This window comes from Anolis sagrei, chromosome Y, assembly GCF_037176765.1.
Source record: "Anolis sagrei isolate rAnoSag1 chromosome Y, rAnoSag1.mat, whole genome shotgun sequence".
Classification (NCBI taxonomy): domain Eukaryota; kingdom Metazoa; phylum Chordata; class Lepidosauria; order Squamata; family Dactyloidae; genus Anolis; species Anolis sagrei.
Genome location: NC_090035.1, coordinates 78,695,777 through 78,720,500, shown reverse-complemented (window position 1 = coordinate 78,720,500; position 24,724 = coordinate 78,695,777). Strand labels below are relative to the sequence as shown.

General features: G+C 43.9%; 2 protein-coding genes across 3 annotated transcripts; both read right to left on the bottom strand.

The window, feature by feature from the left end:
* Positions 1-3,144: 3,144 nt before the first annotated feature.
* On the bottom strand, positions 3,145-7,122 carry LOC137095127 (transmembrane protein 229B-like). Of its 2 annotated transcripts, none has more exons than XM_067461414.1 (2): positions 6,954-7,122; positions 3,145-3,738 (listed from the first exon to the last, which is right to left on the bottom strand). In XM_067461414.1, exon 2 carries the CDS (start codon positions 3,726-3,728, stop codon positions 3,249-3,251), a length of 480 nt encoding a protein of 159 aa, XP_067317515.1. In that variant the 5' UTR covers positions 3,729-3,738; positions 6,954-7,122; the 3' UTR covers positions 3,145-3,248. The 2 variants fall into 2 exon arrangements, with proteins under 2 accessions (XP_067317515.1, XP_067317516.1); XM_067461415.1 differs by having other exon boundaries at positions 6,970-7,122.
* Positions 7,123-13,532: 6,410 nt separating this feature from the next.
* On the bottom strand, positions 13,533-14,030 carry LOC137095215 (transmembrane protein 229B-like). The gene has a single exon (XM_067461615.1). The coding sequence runs from the start codon at positions 14,025-14,027 to the stop codon at positions 13,533-13,535; it is 495 nt and encodes a 164-aa protein (XP_067317716.1). The 5' UTR covers positions 14,028-14,030.
* Between the last annotated feature and the right edge of the window lie 10,694 nt (positions 14,031-24,724).

The window sequence follows — 24,724 nt, the reverse complement described above, 5'->3', positions numbered from 1 at the left end:
TGTCAAAGTCGATTTTCCCCAAACCTCATCAGTGTTCACATTTGGGCATATTGAGTATCTGTGCCACGTTTCGTCCAGATCCATCATTGTTTGAGCCCACAGTGCTCTCTGAATGTAGGTGAACTACAACTCCCAAACTCAAGTTCAATGCCCACAAAACCCTTTCAGTATTTTCTGTTGATCATGGGAATTCTCTGTGCCAACTTTGGTTCAAATCCATCGCTGGTGGGGTTCAGAATGCTCTTTGTTTACATGTTAACTATAAATCCCAGCAACGACAACTGCCAAATGACAGAATCAATTTCCCCGCCAACCCCACCAGTATTCAAATTTGGGCATACTGGGTATTTGTGCCAAATTTGCTCCAGTGAATGAAAATACATCCTGCAGATCATTATTTACATGGCGATTCATAATATTAGGGTTCTGGTTGGGGGTCACCACAACATGAGGAACTGTATTAAGGGGTCATGGCATTAAGAAGGTTGGGAACCACTGCAGTAGAGTCTCGCTTATCCGACCTTCTCTTATCCGACATTCCGCCTTATCCGACGCTCTTATCCTTTTCCTCCAGCATTTCCCCTTCAGTTAAAGGAGTGATGCCCAACTCTCTCCCCATTCCCAATAAGTGAAAAAGGCAAGACAAGGAGGAAGAGGAAGGAAAGGGAGGAAGGAGGCAGGACCGGAAGTGGAAGCGTCCTCCCTCCTTCCTTCTGTGATTTCCACGCTCCTCTTCCACATCCGGGCACTTCCTGCTGGTCCCCTCTAGCCCTGAGGCGTCACCTTGCCTTAACTCAGTGGTTCTCAGCCTTCCTAATGCGGTGACCCCTTAATACAGTCCCTTATGTTATGGTGACCCCCAACCTTAATATTGTTTTAGTTGCTACTTGATACCTGTCATTTTACTACTGTTATAAATCATAATGTAAATATCTGATATGCAGGATGTATTTTCCTTCACTTAACCAAATTGATTCACAAATACACCCAAGTGTGCATGTTGCCATTGGCCACAATACACAAATACACCCAATGTGAACACCCAAGTTTAAATACTGGTGGGGTTGGGGGAGGATTGATTTTGTAATTTGGGAGTTGTGGTTGCTGGGATTTATAGTTCACCTATCATCTAAGAGCATTCTGAACTCCACCAGCGATGGATTTGAATCGAACTTGGCACACAGAACTCCCATGACCAAGAGAAAACACTGGAAGGGTTTGGTGGGCATTGATCTTGAGTTTGGGAATTGTAGTTCACCTACATCCAGAGGAGCGCTGTGGATTCATTCAATGATGGATCTGGACCAAACTTGGCATGAATACTCAATATGCCCAAATGTGAACACTGGTGGAGTCTGGGGAAAATAGACCTTGACATTTGGAAGTTGTAGTTGTTGGGATTTATAGTTCACTTACAATCAAAGAGCATTCAGAACTTGACCAACAATAGAATTGGGTCTGACCTTCCATGTGGAATTCTAATGACCAACAGAAAACACTATGTTTTTCAATGGCCTTTGGCGACCCCTTTGACACCCCCTCATGACCCCCTCAGGGGTCCCGACCCCCAGGTTGAGAACCACTGCCTTAACTCTTTGAGTCCCTGTTGTTAGTATTCTACATGTTTGTCTAATGCCACGCCGGGCAGGTAACAGTAGGAGACTCCATATTATCCGACATTTTGTTTATCCGATGTTCTGCTAGCCCATTGATGTCAGATAAGCGAGACTCTACTGGGAGCCAGATTTTGTTCATTTTCATGGTTTCCTCCTTTCCGTTGAAATTGTCCACATGCTGGACCACTATAACAACCAACATGTCATACTACATGGCCTGCCTCAGGGGAGCGTGCTTGCTCCATCCATGTTCAACATCTACACAAATGACCAGCCACTGCCAGAAGGGACAGAGAGCTTCATCTATGCTGATGATCATGCCATCACCGTTCAAGCAAGGAGCTTTGAGATGGTAGAACAGAAGCTCTCCGAAGCTCTAGATGCTCTTACTGCCTACTACAGGGAAAGCCAGCTGATCCCTGACCCATCTAAAACACAGACATGTGCCTTTCACCTTAAGAACAGTCAAGCATCCCAAGCTCTGAGGATGACCTGGGAAGGAATCCCACTGGAGCATTGCAGCGCACCCAAATCCCTGGGAGTCACTCTGGACAGTGCTCTTACCTACAAGAAGCACTGCCTGAATATCAAGCAAAAAGTGGGTGCTAGAAACAATATCATACGAAAGCTGACTGGCACAACCTGGGGATCACAACCAGATACAGTGAAGACATCTGCCCTTGCGCTATGCTACTCTGCTGCTGAGTACGCATGCCCAGTGTGGAACACATCTCACTACGCTCAAACAGTGGATGTGGCTCTTAATGAGACATGCCACATTATCACGGGGTGCCTGCGCCCTACAACACGAGAAATTACACTGCTTAGCCGGTATTGCACCACCTGGCATCCGCCGGGAAGTAGCAGCCAATAGTGAAAGGACCAAGGCAGTGACATCTCCAGCTCATCCCTTGTTTCAACGACTTAAATCAAGAAATAGTTTTCTTAGATCTACAGAGACACTCGCTGGAACACCTCAGCAAGCGAGAGTCCAAAAGTGGCAGGCTCAAACCCAGAACCTCAACCAATGGCTGATACCAAATGAGAGACTCCCCCCTGGGCACATAGAAGACTGGGCGACTTGGAAGGCCCTGAACAGACTGCGCTCTCTCACCACGAGATGCAGAGTCAACCTCAAGAAATGGGGCCACAAAGTGGAATCCACGACATGCGAGTGTGAAGAAGAGCAAACCACGGACCACCTGCTGCAATGCAACCTGAGCCCAATGGAAGACCTCCTTGCGGCAACACCAGAGGCACTCCAAGTGGCCAGATACTGGTCAAAGGACATTTAATCATAGAATCATAGAATCATAGAATCAAAGAGTTGGAAGAGACCTCATGGGCCATCCAGTCCAACCCCATTCTGCCAAGAAGCAGGAATATTGCATTCAAATCACCCCTGACAGATGGCCATCCAGCCCTTGTTTAAAAGCTTCCAAAGAAGGAGCCTCCACCACACTCCGGGGCAGAGAGTTCCACTGCTGAACTACCAAACTTGCAAATGTTGTGTATTGTCTGTTTGTTTGTTTTGTTCTGTTAGAAATGTAATACAATTGACTGGTTGCCCTGACATGACAAATAAATAACTACATGGAGAACCCTCTGAAATCCACAAGCACATGGACAATCTCAGTCGTCTTTCAGTTCGAAGAGGGGTCTCGCTTTGGGATCCTTATCCGGCTTCCACGGCTTGTCCACCCGAAGTCGGAGCGTGTTCCGGATCACCATGCGCTCCAGCATAAGGGCGCTCACGAACCAGATCAGGCTGTGCTCCAACGCAATGAGTCCCATGAAGTTGTAATGGAAGTTGGAGAAATCCCAAGGGCACGCGCCAAAGAGCCGGAGGAAGTAACCGACGCAGAACTGCCAGAAGAAGATGCAGAAGGTGTAAAGTGTGGAGCGGGTGAGCAGGCAGCAGTCGCCCCGCAAAGCCAGGTGGATCTGCTCCAAGGTCAACGCGCAGGCTCCATAGAGGAGGAAGGAGCCCAGGACCGATGCCCAGCGGAAGGTCCATTCGTGGCCCAGGATGAGGACCGTGAAGAGGATCTCCAGGAAGGAGACGTGGACCGCGTAGATGTATCCCCGGAGCAAGATGGGAAGCGGCTCCATGGGTCAGGACCTGCGGAAACAGAACCAGAATTTGAATCCATCTTTGCCTGCGAAGTGTCTAGCTTTGGATCTGCGGCTCTTGGTTGACTTGGCAGATCCATTTCTGTTACGTCTTTTGTAAAGTTAGAGGCTCTTCGTTGGCTTGGCAAAGCCATCTCTACTAAGAGCAGGTCTTTTGTAAAGTTAATGGTCAGCTCTTGTGTGACTTCACAAACCCATCTCTAAGAAGTTGCTTAGAGCACTCCCCCACCCCCCACCCCCCAAATAAGGGATAGTGACTTATAGTTCTGCAAAGGGCAAGGGCACCAGACTGCACAGTAGGGGTTAAGTCTTGGTCACATCGCCATGCACTAACTACAACAAGGACCCCACGAGGCTTTTGGGGAACGGCTGGATCTTGGGACTTCTGCCCTTCATGAGAGTTGTAGTTTCCCAAGGACCAGCTTCGATCCCAGCGTGGCAGAATTCCACCCAATGGGTCAGTGGGAAATCAACAGACTTTCCTTTTGTGCTTTAAGAGCTCGCCAAAGTAGCTTTCCCTCTTTGGTGGGAACTAAGGGTCCTCTCCCCTTGGAGTCGACCGTCCAAAAGTTCCCATTGACTTCAATATTAGACCAAGCATGGGCCAACTTGGGCCCTCCAGGTGTTTTGGACTTCAACTCCCATCATCCCTAAGTTCAATGATGATAGGAACTGCAATCCAACCTCATCCTGATCCCATATTAGATGGACTCCCATTGCCAACATGACTTATGTTCAAAGATGATGGGAACTGCAGTCCAACCTCTTCGAGAGGAAGTCTCCTTCTCATGTTAGATGGATTTGGATTACCATCATGATTTATACAACTGTTGCCCAGAAAATGATGGGACTTGTAGTCCAAAAAAAAGAAATAATTATTGCTAAGGGTGATGGGAACTGTACCCCAAAATGATGGGAGTTGCAGTCCAAAAAAAGAAACATTATTATTATTGTTGTTGTTGTTGTTGTTGTTTACATCCCACTATTTACATCCCAAGAGACCCAAATGCAGTTGGTCTTCTGTGTTTGAGATAACCTTTAGATCAGGCATGGGCAAACTTGGGCCCTCCAGGTGTTTTGGACTCCAACTCCCACAATTCCTAACAGCCTACCGGCTGTTAGGAATTGTGGGAGTTGGAGTCCAAAACACCTGGAGGGCCCAAGTTGGCCCAGGACTGCTTTCCATAGACTTCATGTGGGTCAACTTTCTCCAGCCTCTCCGTTGGACTCCCACACCCATCGGGCTGTAGTTGCAGACTGGGAATCAACCTTGGTAAACCAGTTTAGGATTGCCGTGTGTTGAAACAGGATTCTCTGCATTTCTTCCTCCAGGTCTGTCATTTACATGAATGGAAGAAGAGCTTTGCTGGAGGAGGAGGAGGTCATACATATTCTTCAGCTGCCTGCAAGTCCCTGGGAATTTGCTGTTATGGACTACAACTCCCACAATCCTCTAAAAAAAAAACCTGCATCACATGTCTTGAGACTGAAGGAAGCAGAGTCCCACATTTTTTGATCCCAAGCTCAGGAATCCCATTTCTATAAATCCCAACACAAAAATTTTCAAGTCCAGACCACACTCCTAATGGGTCAGGTCCCATCCCTGTCTGGGGATTATGGGAGTTGTAGTCCAACTCACCTGGATAGTCTCTCTTCCCATTCTCAGTTTGTCATAGTCATCATTTTCAAGTCCAGGCCATTCTGCTAATAGATATGTTTGTGAATCATGGGAGTTGTAGTCCAGCCCATCTGAACCCCTTATCTTCAATTCATAATGCCAATTTGTATGGATGCAATGCAATCAGAAACCCCCTCTTCCCATCCTCAATTCATAATTCATTTGTATGGAAGCAATACCATAATTTTCAGGCCCTAATGGCTTAGGCTCAATCCCTGATTGTGGATCATGGGAGTTGTATTCCAACCCATTCGGACGTTCCCTTTACCCATCATTAGTTTGCAATATCCATTCATATACATCCGTTTTCAGGTCCAGGCCACTTTGGTAATGGCTCAAGCTTCATCCCTGACTGTGGATCATGGGAGTTGTAGTCCGGCCCATTAAAAAACTTCCTCTTCCCATTCTCAATTCATAATATCCATTTGTACAGATGCAGTACCATAATTTTCAGGCCCAAATAGCTCAGGCTCAATCCCTGACTCTGGATCATGGGAGTTGTAGTCCAACCCATCTGGACATTCTCTGTCCCCCACTTTAGTTTGCAATACCCATTCATATAACCTCAAGGTCCAGGTCATCCTACTAATGGCTCAGACTCAATCTCTGACTGTGGATGATGGAAGTTGTAGTCCAACCCATCCAGAAGCTCAATTTTCCCAACCTTAGTTCATAATATCCATTCATACGTCTGCAATATTATCATTTCCAGGTCCAGGCCATCCTACAAATGGCTCAGATTCAATCCCTGACTGTGGATGGGAGTTATAGTCTAACCATCCAGAAACTCTATTTTCTCATCCTCAGTTCATAATATCCTTTCCTATGGATGTAATACCAGCATTTTCAGGTCCAGGCCATCCTAATAATGGCTCAAACTCAATCCCTGACTGTGGATGATGGACGTTGTAGTCCAACCAATCCAGAAGCTCCTTATTCCCATCCTCAGTTCCTAATATCCATTCATATGGCTGCAATACTATCATTTTCAGGTCCAGGCCATCCTACTAATGGCTCAGACTCAATCCCTGACTGTGGATGATGGGAGTTGTAGTCCAACCCATTAAAAATTCCATTTCCCCATCCTCAGTTCATAATATCCTTTCCTATGGATGTAATACCATCATTTTCAGGTCCAGGCCATCCTACTCATGGCTCAGACTCAATCCCTGACTGTGGATGATGGGAGATGTAGTCTAACCCATCCAGATATTCCATTTTCCCATCCTCAGTTCATAATATCCATTCATATGGCTGCAATATTATAATTTTCAGGTCCAGGCCATCCTCAGTTCACAATATCCTTTCCTATGGATGTAATACCATCATTTTCAGGTCCAGGCCATCCTACTCATGGCTCAGACTCAATCCCTGACTGTGGATGATGGGAGTTGTAGTACAACCCATCCAGAAGTTACTAGGACCATTTTAGTCCCTCTCATCCATCGGAAGATGCCTTCCTGCTTATAGAAACCCTTTCAAATTACCCACGAGAAGCCCCAAAGGATAAAGCCAAAGGTACTTACTCCAGAAATCCCTTACCGTCCTTCCGAAATCCGCCTTTATTTTCGGTCACATAGGAAGAGAGGTTCAAAGAAGGAAAACAAGGAGGCCGAGAAAGCTCTAGGTCTCCTCTGTGCCTTGTAGGCAATGTTTGCCTAGTGGTTGGAGCAGCGAGGGAGGCGCTCCCTGCCTTGCGCCTGAGTCACTTCCTCCTGCCTCGGTTTCCCCATCGTTCAAACCCACAATGCTAATAGTAATTAGACAATGTTGGTTAATGAGCTTATATTGCAAGCGAAATAAACGCTCGTCCTCCTCCGCTGCATCTTTGTAAACAATTTGGGAGGAAGAAACAACTCAGAGGAAGGGGCAAACCTAAATGCCCGGCCTTAATAATAATAATAATAATAATAATAATAATAATAATAATAGTTGGGTTGTTGAGAGTTTTTCGGGCTACATGGCCATGGTCTAGAAGCATTCTCTCCTGACGTTTCGCCTGCATCTATGGCAAGCATCCTCAGAGGTAGTGAGGTCTGTTGGAACTAGGAAAAAAGGGGTTTATATATCTGTGGAATGACCAGGGTGGGACAAAGGACTCTTGTCTGCTGGAGCGAGGTGGGAATGTTTCAACTGACCACCTTGATTAGCATATAATGGCCTGACAGTGCCTGGAGCAAACTTTTGTTGAGAGATGATTAGATGTCCTTGTTTGTTTCCTCTCTGTTGTTGTGCTGTTGTAGACACAGCATATTATTGGAGAACACAGAAATGCTGGACCACTCTCACAACCACCATGTCAGGCTACACAGAGAAGCCATTGAAATCCACAAGAAGCATGTGGACAATTTCAACAGAAAGGAGGAAACCATGAAAATGAACAAAATCTGGTAATACAGTATTAAAAAACTCTAAAATGACAACAGCAAAACAGCAGAGAGGAAACAAACAAGGACATCCAATCACCTCTCAACAAAAGTTTGCTCCAGGCACTGCCAGGCCATTATATGCTAATCAAGGTGGTCAGTTGAAACATTCACACCTAGCTCCAGCAGACAATAGTCCTTTGCCCCACCCTGGTCATTCCACAGATATATAAAGCCATTTCCCTAGTTCCAACAGACCTCACAACCTCTGAGGATGCTTGCCATAGATGCAGGCAAAATGTCAGGAGAGAATGCCTCTAGACCATGGCCATATAGCCCGAAAAAACCTACAACAACCCAACTATTATTATTATTATTATTATTATTATTATTATTATTATTATTCCTTACCCATTTGTCTCCAAGGCTCAAGGCAGAGTATAACATACTGTTGTGATACAATAGCTCAGTGGTTCTCGGCCTTCCTAATGCCGCAACCCCTTAATACAGTTCCTTATGTTGTGTTGACCAACAACCACAACATTATTTTCGTTGCAACTTCACAACTGTCATTCTGCTACTGCTAGGAATCGTAATGTAAATATCTTATATGCGAGATGTATTCACTGAACCAAATTTGGCAAAAATACCCAATATGCCAAAATGTGAACACTGGTGGAGTTTTGGGAAAATAGACCTTGACCAAGATGGATGGATGGCATCCTTGAAGTGAATGGACTGACCTTGAAGGAGCTGGGGGTGGTGACGGCCGACAGGGAGCTCTGGCGTGGGCTGGTCCATGAAGTCATGAAGAGTCGGAAACGACTGAACGAATGAACAACAACAACCACACAATCAAAGATCATTCCAAACTCCACCAATGATGGAATTGAACCAAACTTGGCACACAGAACTCTGATGACCAACAGAAAATACTGGAAGGGTTTGGTGGGCATTGACCTTGAGTTTGGGAGTTGTAGTTCACTTACATCCAGAGAGCAGTCTGGACTGACATGTGTGAGTTGTAGTTGCTGGGATTTATAGTTCACCTACAATCAAAGAGCATTCTGAACTCCACCAACGATGGAATTGAACCAAACTTGGCACACAGAACTCCGATGACCAACAGAATACACTAGAAGGGTTTGGTGGGCATTGACCTTGAGTTTGGGAGTTGTAGTTCACTTACATCCAGAGAGCACTCTGGACTCAAACAATGATGGATCAGGACCAAACTTGACACAAATCCACAATATGCCCAAATGTGAACACTGATGGGAGAAATAGACCTTGACATGTGTGAGTTGTAGTTGCTGGGATTTATAGTTCACCTACAATCAAAGATCATTCCAAACTCCACCAATGATGGGATTGAACCAAGCTTGGCACACAAAACTCCCATGACCAACAGAAAACACAGAAGGGTTTGGTGGGCATTGACCTTGAGTTTGGGAGTTGTAGTTCACTTACATCCAGAGAGCACTCGGTGCCCCCGGTGGCACAGTGGGTTAAACCCCTGTGCTGGCAGGACTGAAGATCGACAGGTCGCAGGTTCAAATCCGGGGAGAGATGGATGAGCTCCCTCTATCAGCTCCAGCTCCTCGTGCGGGGACATAAGAGAAGCCTCCCACAAGGATGATAAAAACATCAAATCATCCCGGCGTCCCCTGGGCAATGTCCTTGCAGACGGCCAATTCTCTCACACCAGAAGCGACTTGCAGTTTCTCAAGTTGCTCCTGACATGACAAAAAAAAGCACTCTGGACTCAAACAATCTGGACCAAACTTGGCATGAATGCTCAATATGCCCGAATGTGAACACTGATGGGGGAAATAGACCTTGACATTTGGGAGTTGTAGTTGCTGGGATTTATAGTTCACCTACAATCAAAGAGCATTCTGAACCCCACCATTGATAGAATTAGGCCAAACTTCTCACATAGGACTTCCATGACCAACAGAAAATAGTGGAAGGGTTTGGTGGGCATTGGCCTTGAGTTTGGGAGTTGTAGTTCACCTACATCCAGAGAGCACTCTGAACTCAAACAATAATGGATCTGCTCCAAACTTGGCATGAATATTCAATATGCCTGCTAAACACTGGTGGAATTTGGGGGAAATAGATGTGACATTTGGGATTTATAGTTCCCCTACAATCAAAGGGCATTCTGAACCCCACCAGTGATGGAATTGTGCCAAACTTCTCACACAGAACCCGTTGACCAACAGAAAAAAGACCTCACTACCTCTGAGTGTTTGGTGGGCATTGACCTTGAGTTCTGGAGTTGTAGTTCACCTACATCCAGAGAGCACTGTGGACTCAAACAATGATGGATCTGGACCAAACTTTGCACGAATACTCAATATGCCTAAATGTAAACACTGGTGGAGTTTGGGGAAAATAGATTTGACCTTTGGGATTTATAGTTCCCCTACACTCAAAGGGCATTCTGAACCCCACCAGTGATGGAGTTGGGCCAAACGTCTCACACAGATCCCCATGACCAACAGAAAATACTGTGTTTTCCGATGGACTTTGGTAACCCTCTGACATCCCCTCACAACCCCCTCAGGGATCTCGACCCCCAGGTTGATTTCATAAAGCCATCTCTATTAGAAGTAGGTGTTTTGTAAAGTTAACAACTCTTCATTGGCTTGGCAAACCCATCTCTACTAGGGGCAGGTCTGTTGTAAACTTGATGGCTCTTGGTTAACTTGACAAACCTAGGTCTATTAGGTCATTTGTAAAGTTTATGGCCCTTGGTTGACTTGGCATAGCCATCTGTTCTAGGAGTAGGTCTTTTGTAAAGTTGATGGCTCTTTATTGACTTTGTAAACACATCTCTATTCAGTCCACAGTGCTCTCTGGATGTAGGTGAACTACAACTCCCAACTTTGACTTTGTAAACCCTGTTTGTAAAGTTAATGGCTCTTGGTTAACTTCACAAACTCATCTCTACCAGGAGCAGGTCTTTTGTAAAGCTAATGGCTCTTGGGTCACTTCACAAATCCATCTCTACTAGGAGTAAGCCTTTTGTAAACTTGATGGCTCTTTATTAATTTGGCAAACCTATTTCTACTAGGTCTTTTGTAAAGTTGATGGCTCTTGATTGACTTTGTAAGCCCATCTCTATGACCTGTTTGTATCATTAATGGGTCTTGGTTAACTTCACAAACTCATCTCTACTAGGAGCAGGTCTTTTGTAAAGCGAATGGCTCTTGATTAACTTGCTTCTAGAACATGGCCATACAGCCTGGAAAACTCACAGCAACCCAGCGATTCTGGCCTTGAAAGCCTCTGACAACACATTAATGGCTCTTGATTAACTTGGGAAACCCAACTCTTCTAGTTGTAGGTCTTTTGTAAAGTTAACAACTCTTCATTGACTTTGCAATGCCATCTCTACTAGGAGCAGGTCTTTTGTAAAACTGATGGCTCTTGGTTAACTTGCAAACCTATTTCTATTAGATCTTTTGTAAAGTTAATGGCTCTTGGTTGCTGTGAGTTTCATGGGATGTCTGGCCATGTCCCAGAAGCATTCTCTCCTGAAATTTCACCCACATCCATGGCAGGCATCCTCAGAGGTTGTGAGGTCTTTTGGAAAGTAGGCAAGTGAGATTTACATATCTGTGGAATAATGTCCAGGGTGTGAGAAAGAACTCATGTCTGTTAGAGGCAGGTGTGAATGTTGCAATTGACCACCTTGATTAGCATTGAATGGCCTTGCAGCTTCAAAGTCCAGCTGGTTGCTGCCTGGGGGGGGGAATCTTTTGTTGGGAGGTGTTAGGTGGCCCTGATTGATTCTTGTCTGGAATTCCACTCTTAATGGCTCTTGCTTGACTTCGCAAACCCATCTCTATTCACAGCAGGTCTTTTCTAAAGTTAATTGCTTTTGGTTGACTTCACAAGCCCATCTCTAAGAAGTTGCTTTCTCATGTTATACCAGGCATGAGCCAACTTGGGTCCTCCAGATGTTTTGGACTTCAACTCCCATCATTCCAAACAGTTCAATGATTATGGGAACTGCATTCCAACCTCATCCGGAGGAAGTCCCAATCCCATATTAGATGGACCCCCATTGCCAACATGACTTATGTTCAAGGATGATGGGAACTGAAGTCCAACCTCTTCTAGAGGAAGTCTCCTGATGTTAGATAGACTCCAATTCCAATCTAAACATGACTTATGTTCAAGGACGATGGGAACTGCAGTCCAACCTCTTCTAGAGGAAGTCTCCTTCTCATGTTAGATGGACTCCAATTCCAATGAAAACATGACTTATGTTCAAGGATGATGGGAACTGCAGTCCAACCTCTTCTAGAAGAAGTCTCATTCTCATGTTAGGTCCAACCTCTTCTAGAGGAAGTCTCCTTCTCATGTTAGATGGACTCCAATTCCAATCTAAACATGACTTATGTTCAAGGATGAAGGGAACTGCAGTCCAGCCACTTCTGGAGGAAGTTTCCTTCTCATGTTTGATGGACTCCAATTCCAATCTAAACATGACTTATGTTCAAGGATGATGGGAACTGGGAACTGCAGTCCAACCTCTTCTAGAGGAAGTCTCCTTCTCATGTTAGGTGGACTCCAATTCCAATCTAAACATGATTTATGTTCAAGGATGATGGGAACTGCAGTCCAACTTCTTCTAGAGGAAGTCTCCTTCTCATGTTTGGTGGACTCCAATTCCAATCTAAACATGACTTATGTTCAAGGAAGATGGGAACTACAGTCCAACCTCTTCTAGAGGAAGTCTTCTGATGTTAGATGGACTCCAATTCCAATCTAAGCTTGACTTATGTTCAAGGATGATGGAAACTGCAGTCCAACCTCTTTTAGAGGAAGTCTCCTTCTCATGTTAGATGGACTCCAACTCCAATCTAAACATGACTTATGTTCAAGGATGGGAATTGCAGTCCAACCTCTTTTAGAGGAAGTCTCCTTCTCATGTTAGGTGGACTCCAATTCCAGTCTAAACATGACTTATGTTCAAGGATGATGGGAACTGCAGTCCAACCTCTTCTAGAAGAAGTCTCATTCTCATGTTAGATGGACTCCAATCCCAATATAAATATGACTTATGTTCAAGGAAGATGGGAACTGCAGTCCAACCTCTTCTAGAGGAAGTCTTCTGATGTTAGATGGACTCCAATTCCAATCTAAACATGACTTATGTTCAAAGTTAATGGGAACTGCAGTCCAACCTCTTTTAGAGGAAGTCTCCTTCTCATGTTAGATGGACTCCAATTCCAATCTAAACATGACTTATGTTCAAGGATGATGGGAACTGCAGTCCAGCCACTTCTGGAGGAAGCCTCATTCTCAGGTTTAATGGACTCTTGTGTCTATCACCCCCAGCATGACCTACGCTTAAGGATGATGGAAACTATAGTCCAACCACTTCTGGAGGAAGTCCAATTTCCATGTTAGATGGACTTCCATTCCCAACATTACTTATGCTCAGTATCTCTTTTTATGAAGTTAATGGATCTTGGTTGACATGGCAAACTTCTGTTAGGTCTTTGGTTGGAAACCACCCTGAGTCCTCTTGGGGAGATAAGTGCAGGATATAAATAAAGATGATGATGATGATGATGATGATGATGGCTCTTGATTGACTTAGCAAAGCCACCTTTTTGAGGAATAGGTCCTTCACAAAGTTAATGTCTCTTGGTTGACTTGGCAAACCCAATATGGACTTCAAAGCCTAGCTCCACTCCAGGTCCCTCCATTCCCACTTCAGTCCTCTTTCATCTCAAACCTGGGCATGGACCTTTCCTTGGATTTTGGCCGTTCCTCCAGCCGGAGTCGGAGTGTGTTGTGGATGAGGAACCTTTCTAGGAGGAGGGACCCCAAGAACCAGAAGGGACAATACTCGAGTGTCACCAGCCCCATGAAGTTGTACTTAAATGAGCTGTAGTCCCAAGGACATGCGTCAAAGAGGCGGAGGAAGTACCCGGTGGAGAACTCCCAGAGGTAGATGCAGATGGTGTAGAGGGTGCAACGGGCAAACAAGCCATAGTGGGGCCGCAAGAGCCGGAAGAGGCCCTCCAAGGCGAAACTACACGTCCCGTAGATGAAGAATGCCCAGATGCTCGTCACCCCTTGGAACTTCCAGTCCCGGTCCTCCACAAAGGCCCAGGTGGCCGTGAACATCACCTCCGAGAAGTAGCCGTGGATGGCGTAGATGTACCAGCGGTACAAGGGGCTCAAGGGACGACCCATCATCCGCATGCGACCTGCAATGGAAAGGGAGACCATAAGGTTCCTGAGAGAGAGATACATTCACCTTGGGATTGAAGCCCCCATATAGAATCATAGAGTTGGAAGGGACCCCAAGGGCCATCCAGTCCAACCCCCTACGATAGATTGAGAGAATCATATAACCATGAGTCATCCAATCCAATGCAAGCACGCTCCCTAAGGCAGGCCGTTCTTCTGTTTCCGCCATTTGCTTCTCTGGCCCTGGAACTCAACAAAAAAGCTCCTGTTTTGTAGCAGGTTTCCTATGAGGCGGGTGAGGTGGTCGTCCTTTGTGATATTATACATTTTTCTCAGGAGGAGAAATCTAAATCTTAAATCTAGAAATAGTTTTCTAAGATCTACAGAGACACTCGCTGGAACACCTCAGCAAGCGAGAGTCCAAAAGTGGCAGGCTCAAACCCAGAACCTCAGCCAATGGCAGATACCAAATGAGAGACATTCCCCTGGGCACACAGAAAACTGGGCGACTTGGAAGGTGCTGAACAGACTGCGCTCTGGCACCACGAGATGTAGAGCCAACCTTCAGAAATGGGGCCACAAAGCGGAATCCTCAACATGCGAGTGTGTATTCTGTATTTTGTATTTTTGTATTTTGTCTGTTTGTTTGCTTTGTTCTGTTAGAAATGTAATATAATTGACTGGTTGCTGATGACTTGATAAATAATCCAGTCCAACACCCTACCATGCAGGAAAAGCAGTGGATGGATGGATGGATGGATGAGACAGAGAGAGAGAGAGATGATTGTTCATAGCATCCTAGAGATGGAAGAGACTTCAAAGGCTATCTAGTTCAACCCCATGCAGGAAAAATACCAGATGGGTGGATGGAGAGAGAGAGAGAGATGGCTAGATAGATGGATGACTAGATGGCTAGATAGATGGCTAGATAGATAGATAGATAGATAGATAGATAGATAGATAGACAAATAGATAGATAGATGGAAAATAGATAGATAGATGGACAAATAGATAGAGATAGATAGATAGATAGATAGATAGATAGATAGATAGGGATGATAGGTAAATTGATAGGGAAATAGATAGATAGATAGATAGATAGATAGATAGATAGATGATAGAGAGAGAGAGAGAGAGACAAATACATAGATAGATGGACAAATAGATAGAGATAGATACAGATAGACAGATAGATCGATCGATCGATAGATAGATGGACAAATAGATAGAGATAGATACAGATAGAGATAGATAGATAGATAGATAGGGATGATAGGTAAATTGATAGGGAAATAGATAGATAGATAGATAGATAGATAGATAGATGTATAGAGAAAGATTGATGGGTAGAGATGGATAGAGAGAGAGAGAGATGATAGATACATTGGTAGATAGATGGATAGATACATGGATGGAGAGATAGATAGATAGATAGATAGATAGATAGATAGATAGAGAAAGATTGATGGGTAGAGATGGATAGAGAGATAGAGAGATAGATAGATAGATAGATAGATAGATAGATAGATAGATGATAGATACATAGATAGATAGATAAATAGATAGATAGATAGATAGATAGATAGATAGATAGATAGATAGATAGATAGAGACAGATGGACAGATGGATGGATAGATACAGATAGAGAGAGAGATACATTGATGGATGGATGGATGGATGGATAGAGATAGAGACAGACAGACAAGTAGATAGAGACAGAGACAGATAGACGGAAGGACAGATGGATAGATACAGAGAGAGAGAGATACATTGATGGATGGATAGAGATAGAGACAGACAGGAAGACAGATAGAGATAGAGACAGACAGATGGATGGATGGATCTATAGGATAGATAGATAGATAGATAGATAGATAGATATTGAAAGATTGATGGATGGATAGATGGATAGATAGATAGATAGATAGAGACAGAAAGAAAGAAAGAAAGAAAGAAGGATAGATGATAGAGAGAGATTGATGAATAGAGATGGATAGAGTGATGGAGAGCGAGAGGGAGGGAGAGGGAGAGATGGATAGATACACGGATGAATGGATAGATACATGGAAGGATGAATAGATAGATAGATAGATAGATAGATAGATAGATAGATAGGATAGATAGGATAGATGGATGGATGGACAGAAATAGATACAAGGCAGATAAATAAATGAATAGATGATAGATAGATAGATAGATAGATAGATAGATAGATAGATAGATAGATAAGATAGATAGAGATAGATAGAGATAGTTCAAGAATCCAAGAGTTGGAAGAGACAATAAAGGCTATCCAGAAAACGAGTTCTTCACTGTCTCTGCTGCTCCAATTCTCTCACGCAACCCTCCAAGCTATGTTCTGCTATAATTATATCCTGTGGCAGAGAGTTCCACAAGCTAATAAGACACTACTTGCAGCTAGGACAAATTGGAACCTCTTTTCCTCATCTGAAATAGTAAAACACTCACCCTGTATTGCAAAGATTTTCTTTTTGTCCTCCAAGGAATGGAGAGTCTACGAAAGAGAAAAGGCCGCCTAGTAGATGGAGCAGCAGGAACCAAATGGTTGTGTTTGCAATTCAAGGGGAGACTCATTCTTTCATTTCCAAATACAGAGAGGGAGAGAGAGGGAGAGAGAGAGCAAGGAGAGAGGTCCTGTCCCCAGTTTTGGGGGTGAGTCACTTCCTTCCATGCAGCCCCGGTTTGTCTCTCCTTCTCCCCAGGCGTTGTCCATAACCTTGCCTAACCTGAACATACCTTCTGAACATACCTTTGGGGGATAATTACAATGTCTGTTGCAAAAGGGACGGCTTCCACCCTACGGCACTTTATTACCTATTTACTACTCATTTATGCATTGGGTTCTCAATATCCGCTGGGGTTTTGGTTCCAAGATCACAAAATCCTATGCAAGTCCCATTACAGGGGCTGCCCGAGTTACAAACATCCGACTTGCAAATGACTCCTAGTTAAGAATGGGGCTGGATTGGATGGCCTTTGGGGGTCCCTGTCAAATCTAGGATACTATATCTATCTCATACACACACACACACACACACATATACAAGCCATCCCCAAGTTACAAAATCTGACTTTCAAACGACTCCTATTTAAGGCCAGGGCTTGACTGGATGGCCTTTGGGGGTCCCTGCCAAATCTATGATACTATATCTATCTCATACACACACATATACAGGCTGTCCCTGAGTTACAAACACCCGACTTGCAAATATATATATAGACACATACAAACACAAAAACACATGCACACCCATGTATACAAGCTGTCCAGAGTTAGAAACATCTGACTTACAAACTACTCCTATTTAAAAACAGGGCTGGATTGGATGGCCTTTGGGAGTCCCTGGCAAATCTATGATACTATATCTATCTCATACACACACACACACACATATATACAGGCCGACCCTGAGTTACAAGCATCTGACTTGCCAACGGCTCCTAGTTAAGAGCGAGGCTCGACTGGAGGGCTTTGGAGTCATTGCCAAATCTATGATACTATATCTCATAGATAGATAGATAGATAGATAGATAGATAGACACACAAAAACACAAACACACATGCACACCCATGTATACAAGCTGTCCAGAGTTAGAAACATCTGAATTACGAACAACTCCTATTTAAGACCAGGGCTAGACCAAATCTATGATACTATATCTATCTCATACACACACACACAGGCCGTTCCCAAGTTACAAACATCTGACTTACAAACGATTCGTATTTAAGACCAGGGCTGGACTGGACGGCCTTTGGGGATCCCTGCCAAATCTATGATTATACACACACACACACACACACACACACAATGGATCGTCTGAGCAACGGTGTTGTGCCTCTGCTTGTAGTCTGTCTGCACCATCTTCTTGCAGCAGCTGAGGATGGGATCTATGGTTTCATCTGCTTCCTTGCAGAGTCTACACTTGGGATCTGTCGTTGACTTTTCAATTCTGGCTTGGATGGCCTTGGTTCTAATGGCTTGTTCTTGGGCGGCCAGAATCAGGCCCTCCTTTGTCTCCTTTTTCAGAGTCCCATTTGTGAGCCACAGCCACATTGTTGTTGTTGTTGTTGTTGTTGTTGTTGTTGTTGTTGTTGTTATTCCCTGCTTTATCTCTCCTGAGGGAGGCTCAAAGCAGCTTAACATAAAAGCATTAGCTAATTATTATTATTATTATTATTATTATTATTATTTCCAACTTTAGCCCTCTCGAAGGAGACTCAAAGCAGCCTGACATGAAAGCATCAGCATAGTATTTAAAATATACAAATATGCAAATGTCAAAACAGGATGAAATATAAACAATATTTTAAAATGTCCAATTAAAAACCATGAAAACATATTCAAATTGGAATGGAGTCGCCGTCCCACTGACCCAACACCTTGTAATCAATATCATATTGGCTATTCTTAAAGGGATAGACAGACAATGAGATATGTTTCTTATACACACACACACATACATTTATATAATACATACACTGTATATAGAGTATTTATGTTTTAATTATGCTGGAAACCATCCTGAGCCACAAGAAGAGGCAGGTAAGAAATAAAATATTATAATAATAATAATAATAATAATAATGTTGTTGTTGTTCATTCGTTCAGTCGTTTCCAACTCTTCGTGACCTCATGGACCAGCCCACGCCAGAGCTCCCTGTCAGCCGTCACCACCCCCAGCTCCTTCAAGGTCAGTCCAGTCACTTCAAGGATGCCATCCATCCATCTTGCCCTTGGTAATTATAATATATAACTATATTATTATTATTATTATTATTATTATTATTATTATTATTATTATTATTATATAGGGTCAGAAAGATTCTCAAAAGCAAGCTCAATGGAGGCAATACCATCAAGGCCATCAAAACCTGGGCCATACCTGTCATAAGATACACTGCTGGCATCATAAACTGGACAAAGGCAGAACTGGACAATTTGGACAGAAAAACAAGAAAATTCCTGACCATTCATTACATCCTCGCAGTGATGTTGACCAGCTCTATCTGCCTAGAAAGTCTGGTGGCAGACTTTCTAGGCAGTCGAAGAACATGATGTCCTGGCACAATATGTCAAGGAAAGCCAAGAACCTGCTTTAATTGAAGTCAATAATCAGAAACTTCTCGAAGCACAGCAGACAAAGAGCCAGTACAAGAAAACTGCACTCCAAACCAGAGCTGACAGCTGGCACAACAAAGCCTTACATGGGCAGTTCCTTGAGAAGATTGAAGGAAAGTGGACAAGGAGAAGACCTGGTGATGGCTCATGAATCGAACCCTGAAGAAGGAGAGAGAAGAAGGCCTGGTTCTTGCAGCCCAGGAGCAAGCCATCAGGACAAAGGCCATTAAGGCCAGGATTGAAAAATCAGCGGATGACCCAAAATGCAGACTGTGCAAGGAAGTGGATGAAACTATGGACCATCTCCTCAGCTGTTGCAAGAAAATTGCATAGACGGACTACAAACAGAGGCACAACTCTGTGGCCCAAAGGAGTCACTGGAACTTATGTCACAAGGACCACCTGCCAAGAGTAAATAATTGGTGGGATCATAAACCCGCAAAGGTCGTGGAAAATGAACACGCAAAAATCCTGTGGGACTTTTGAGACCAGACTGACAAAGTTTTGGAACACAACACACCAGGCATCACGATTGTGGAAAAGAAAAAAGTCTGGATGATGGATGTCACCATTCCAGGTGACAGCTGCATTGAGGACAAACAACAGGAGAAACTCAACCGCTATCAAGACCTCAAAATCGAAGTCTCCGGCATCAACCAGTCCAGGCGGTCCCAGTGGTCATGGGCGCACTGGGTGCCGTGCCAAAAGATCTCAGCCGGCATTTGGAAACAATAAACATCGACAAAATCACGACCTGTCAACTGCAAAAGGCCACCTGACTTGGATCTGCGCGCATCATTCGGAAATACATCACACAGTCCTAGATGCTTGGGAAGGGTTCGACTTGTGATTTTGTGATACGAAATCCAGCATAGAGATCTCGTTTGCTGTGACATATAGTGCTTTTGTGTCAATAATAATAATAATAATAATAATAATAATTGCTTGGGCTGTGTTTGTCAATGAAGCCGAGCTTGTGTCTTCCTACATGGGAGGGTCAACAAGAGTTGCACATATTTTTGCTGATCTCGGTGCTATTTTGGGCATTCAGACAGACCTGTATATGACAAAACATCCACGCTCGAATGTGGGGCGTGCAAGGTCTTCGTGAGCCTTATGTCAACCGCCAGAGGCTCAGGAAATGGGAGAGGCCGGCCACACTGCTAATACATAAATAAATAGGTCTGGAATGAGTCCTACCCCATAACATTAAGCAATATGGTGCATGTGTGTATGCTTAAAAATGAAAAAAAGGGACCAGTGTGGAAAGGGTTAAGGGCTCATTTTCCCACGTAAAGCAGCTCCAGAAACAACAGCACAAAATCATGGATTCAAAATACAAGGAAGGAGGTTCAGATTATTATTATTATTATTATTATTATTATTATTATTATTATTTGAAACACAACAAGATGAGTCCACAGCACACATCAGACACTTATTATTATTATTATTATTATTATTATTGACATCTGTTGGGAGGGCTTCGATGGTGCCTTTCTGCATGGCAGAATGAGGGTGGACTACATGATGTTTGGAGATCCCTTCCGCATGTAATGAAACCTAAAAAAGATAGTGGGCTTTCCTTCTTTGGTTAGGGTTGAATGGGTCTTTCAGGAGTTTTGCACTATCCATCTCTCTGCCAAAAGAGAGCCGATGTCTTACCAAACTACAAATCCCAGGACTGTATAGCATTGCGCCGTGGCTGTTCAAGTAGTGTTAAACTGGGTTAAATCTACAGCGTAGATGTACCCATAGCCCACTTTGGATTCCTCTCCAAGCCCTTTTTTGCATTTGGATAGGAAATGCCATTTTCTCACTGCAGTTGGTAAACAACTGAAAATAGCTGCCTCGAGTCCCATTGTTACTACTACTACTACTACTACTATTTGATACACAACAGGATTAGAACATAGCAAACAAGATTACTATGCTGGCTTTTGTATTTGATCACACGTCGGACACTTCTCAAGTGTCTACGACTGTGTGATACATTCTCAAGTGTCTAGGACTATGTGATGTATTGTTGTTGTTGTTGTTGTTGTTGTTGTTGTTATTATTATTATTATTATTATTATTAGAAACACAACAAGATGAGTCCACAACACACTCTCAGCTGGCTGCTGAATTGGATCACACGTCAGACCCTTCCCAAATGTCTAGTACTGTGTGATGTATCTGTGAATAATGCATGCAGGGTGGCCTTTGGCAGCTGACAGGTGGTAATTTTGCAGCACTGATTGTTTTTAAGTGCAGGCCAAGGTCTTTAGGCACTGCACCCAGCGCAGAAGTCTTTGCAGTCTTTAAATCCTTGTATCATGTAAACATTTCGAGTTTGCTACTCATCCATTTTGCTGTTGCGTGGATTGCAACATTTTTGATCCACACTTTGTTTTTTCACACAATTGTGAGGTCAGGACTCTTATGCTCCAAAACTCTGTCTGCCTGAATTCGGAAGTCCCAGAGAAGTTTGATGTGTTCATTTTCTGTAACTTGTGATCCCATCAGTTCTTTGTGGCAAGCAGATGGTGTTTGTGGCACAAGTTCCAATGAATCATCTGAGCAACGGTGTTGTGCCTCTGCTTGGAGTCTGTCTGCGCAATCTTCTTGCAGCAGCTAAGGATGGGACCTATGGTTTCATCTTCTTCCTTGCAGTCTACATTTGGGATCCCACAGCCAATATTTTATCCCCCTTCTAAAGGACAGGAGGGAGGGGGCTGACCTGATCTCACCAGGAAGGGAGTTCCATAGCCAGGGAGCAATCACCGAGAAGGCCCTGTCTCTCGTCCCCACCAATCGTGCCTGTGACAATGGCGAGATGGAAAGCAGGGCTTCCCCGGAGGATCTTAATCTCCGTGATGGTTCATAGGGAGAGATGCGTTCGGACAGGTAAATTGGGCCAAGGCCGTTTAGGGCTTTATAGGCCAAAGCCAGCACTAATAATAATAATAACAACAACAACAACAACAACAACAACAATAATAAATCTGTCAACTGCAAAAGGCCACCTGACTTGGATCTGTGCGCATCGTTCGAAAATACATCACACAGTCCGAGATGCTTGGGAAGTGTTCGACTTGTGATTTTGTGATATGAAATCCAGCATAGAGATCTCGTTTGCTGTGTTTTTGTGTCAATAAAATAATAATAATAATAATAATAATAATAATAATAATAATATACTCTCTCGCACTGTTTACTACCCTGTGCATCTTTCTTTCACTCTTATGCATATACTCTCAAATGCATGCACAAAAAGAGTTTTCATAACAACAACAACAACAACAACAACAGAAGATGAAGGAGAAGGAGAAATAATAATAATAATAATAATAATAATAATCTGTCAACTGCAAAAGACCACCTGACTTGGATCTGTGCGCATCGTTTGAAAATACATCACACAGTCCTAGACACTTGGGAAGTGTTCGACTTGTGATTTTGTGATACGAAATCCAGCATAGAGATCTCGTTAACTGTGACATACTGTGCTTTTGTGTCAATAATAACATTAATAATAATAATAATAATAATAATAATAATATACTCTCGAAAATACATCACACAGTCCTAGACGCTTGGGAAGTGTTCGACTTGTGATTTTGTGATACGAAATCCAGCATAGAGATCTCGTTAGCTGTGACATACTGTGCTTATGTGTCAATAAAATAATAATAATAATAATATACTCTCTTGCACTGTTTACTACCCTGTGCATCTTTCTTTCACTCTTATGCATATACTCTCAAATGCATGCACAAAAAGAGTTTCCATAACAACAACAACAACGACAGAAAATGAAGAAGAAATAATAATAATAATAATAATAATAATAATAATATGCCAATTGGGCAAGGACTCGGCATAGTATTTAGCCATTTGCCTCTCCAAGCTACTATTACAACACAGATCTACTCTTGGCGTAACCTTCCTACCTTTTGCAGCATCCTTGCCAAAAAGGTGCCCTGGGCATGGATTTGCCACTTGCGATAATGCCAACATGGCCATACCTGGGCACAAGCTGGACTCACCTGCAACCTTCGAAGGTAAACCCAATGGGTGTTGTGTTCGTTGGAAGGAGAATTGCTGCCCAACTGGTCAGTGCCAAAGGCGAAGTGCCATCCGGAAGGCTCCGCTGGGGGAAATGTTTCTTTTACTTAAGCCTACCTGCTATACTTGAATGTCAAGGGTATGGGATAGGCTTTTGGAGAGATTTGTGTTAAAAGGGTTCCTTGTGGCACACAAAAGGAGTCCTTCGTAGTTCCTGCCCAATTGTAAGGGCTAGTCCCATTTCTCCAGACAATCAAAACAACAAGGAGGAAACTCAGGATGGGAGCACTGTCTTAAAAGTTGCATCACCATTTATTTATTTATTGTGTCAGGAGGAATCAGACAGTTGTATTACATTTTTAACAACACAAACAAACAAAACACAAAGTTTGCAAGCTTGGTAGTTGATTAGATGTCCTTTCAGCAGTATCTGGCCACTTGGAGTGCCTTTGGTGTTGCCGCAAGAAGGTCCTCCCTTGTGCATGTGGCTGGGCTCAGGTTGCATTGCAGCAGGTGGTCAGTGGTATGCTCCACTCCACACTCGCATGCCGTGGATTCCACTTTGTGGCCCCATTTCTGAAGGTTGGCTCTGCATCTCGTGGTGCCAGAGCGCAGTCTGTTCAGCGCCTTCCAAGTCGCTCAGTCTTCCGTGTGCCCAGGGGGAGTCTCTCATTTGGTATCAGCCATGGATTGAGGTTCTGGGTTTGGGCCTTCCACTTTTGGACTCTCGCTTGCTGGGGTGTTCCAGAAAGTGTCTCTGTAGATCTTAGAAAACTATTTATAGATTTAAGGTGTTGGCGTGCTAGCTAATACCCAAACAGGGGATGAGCTGGAGATGTCTCTGCCTTGGTCCTTTCACTATTGGCTGCTACTTCCCGGCGGATGTCAGGTGGTGCAATACCGGATAAACAGTGTAATTTCTCCAATGGTGTTGGGCGCAGACACCCTGTGATAATGCGGCATGTCTCATTAAGAGCAACATCCACTGTTTTAGCATGGTGAGATGTGTTCCACACTGGGCATTCATACTCAGCAGCAGAGTAGCACAACGCAAGGGCAGATGTCTTCACTGTGTCTGGTTGTGATCCCCAGGTTGTGCCAGTCAGCTTTCGTATGATATTGTTTCTAGCACCCACTTTTTGCTTGATGTTCTGGCAGTGCTTCTTGTAGGTCAGAGCACGGTCCAGAGTGACTCCCAGGTATTTGGGTGCGCTGGAATTCTCCAGTGGGATTCCTTCCCAGGTGATCTTCAGAGCTCGGGATGCTTGTCTGTTCTTGAGATGAAAAGCACATGTCTGTGTTTTAGATGGATTAGGGATCAGCTGGCTTTCCCTGTAATAGCCGGTAAGAGCATTTAGAGCTTCGGAGAGTTTCTGTTCAACCATCGCAAAGCTCCCTGCTTGAGCAGTAATGGCACGATCATCAGCATAGATGAAGCTCTCTGTCCCTTCTGGCAGTGGCTGGTCATTTGTGTAGATGTTGAACATGGATGGAGCAAGCACGCTCCCCTGAGG

Excerpts from the sequence above, each read along its gene's own strand:
- LOC137095127 (XM_067461414.1), bottom strand. The coding sequence starts at position 3,728 with ATGGAGCCGCTTCCCATCTTGCTCCGGGGATACATCTACGCGGTCCAC.
- LOC137095215 (XM_067461615.1), bottom strand. The coding sequence starts at position 14,027 with ATGCGGATGATGGGTCGTCCCTTGAGCCCCTTGTACCGCTGGTACATC.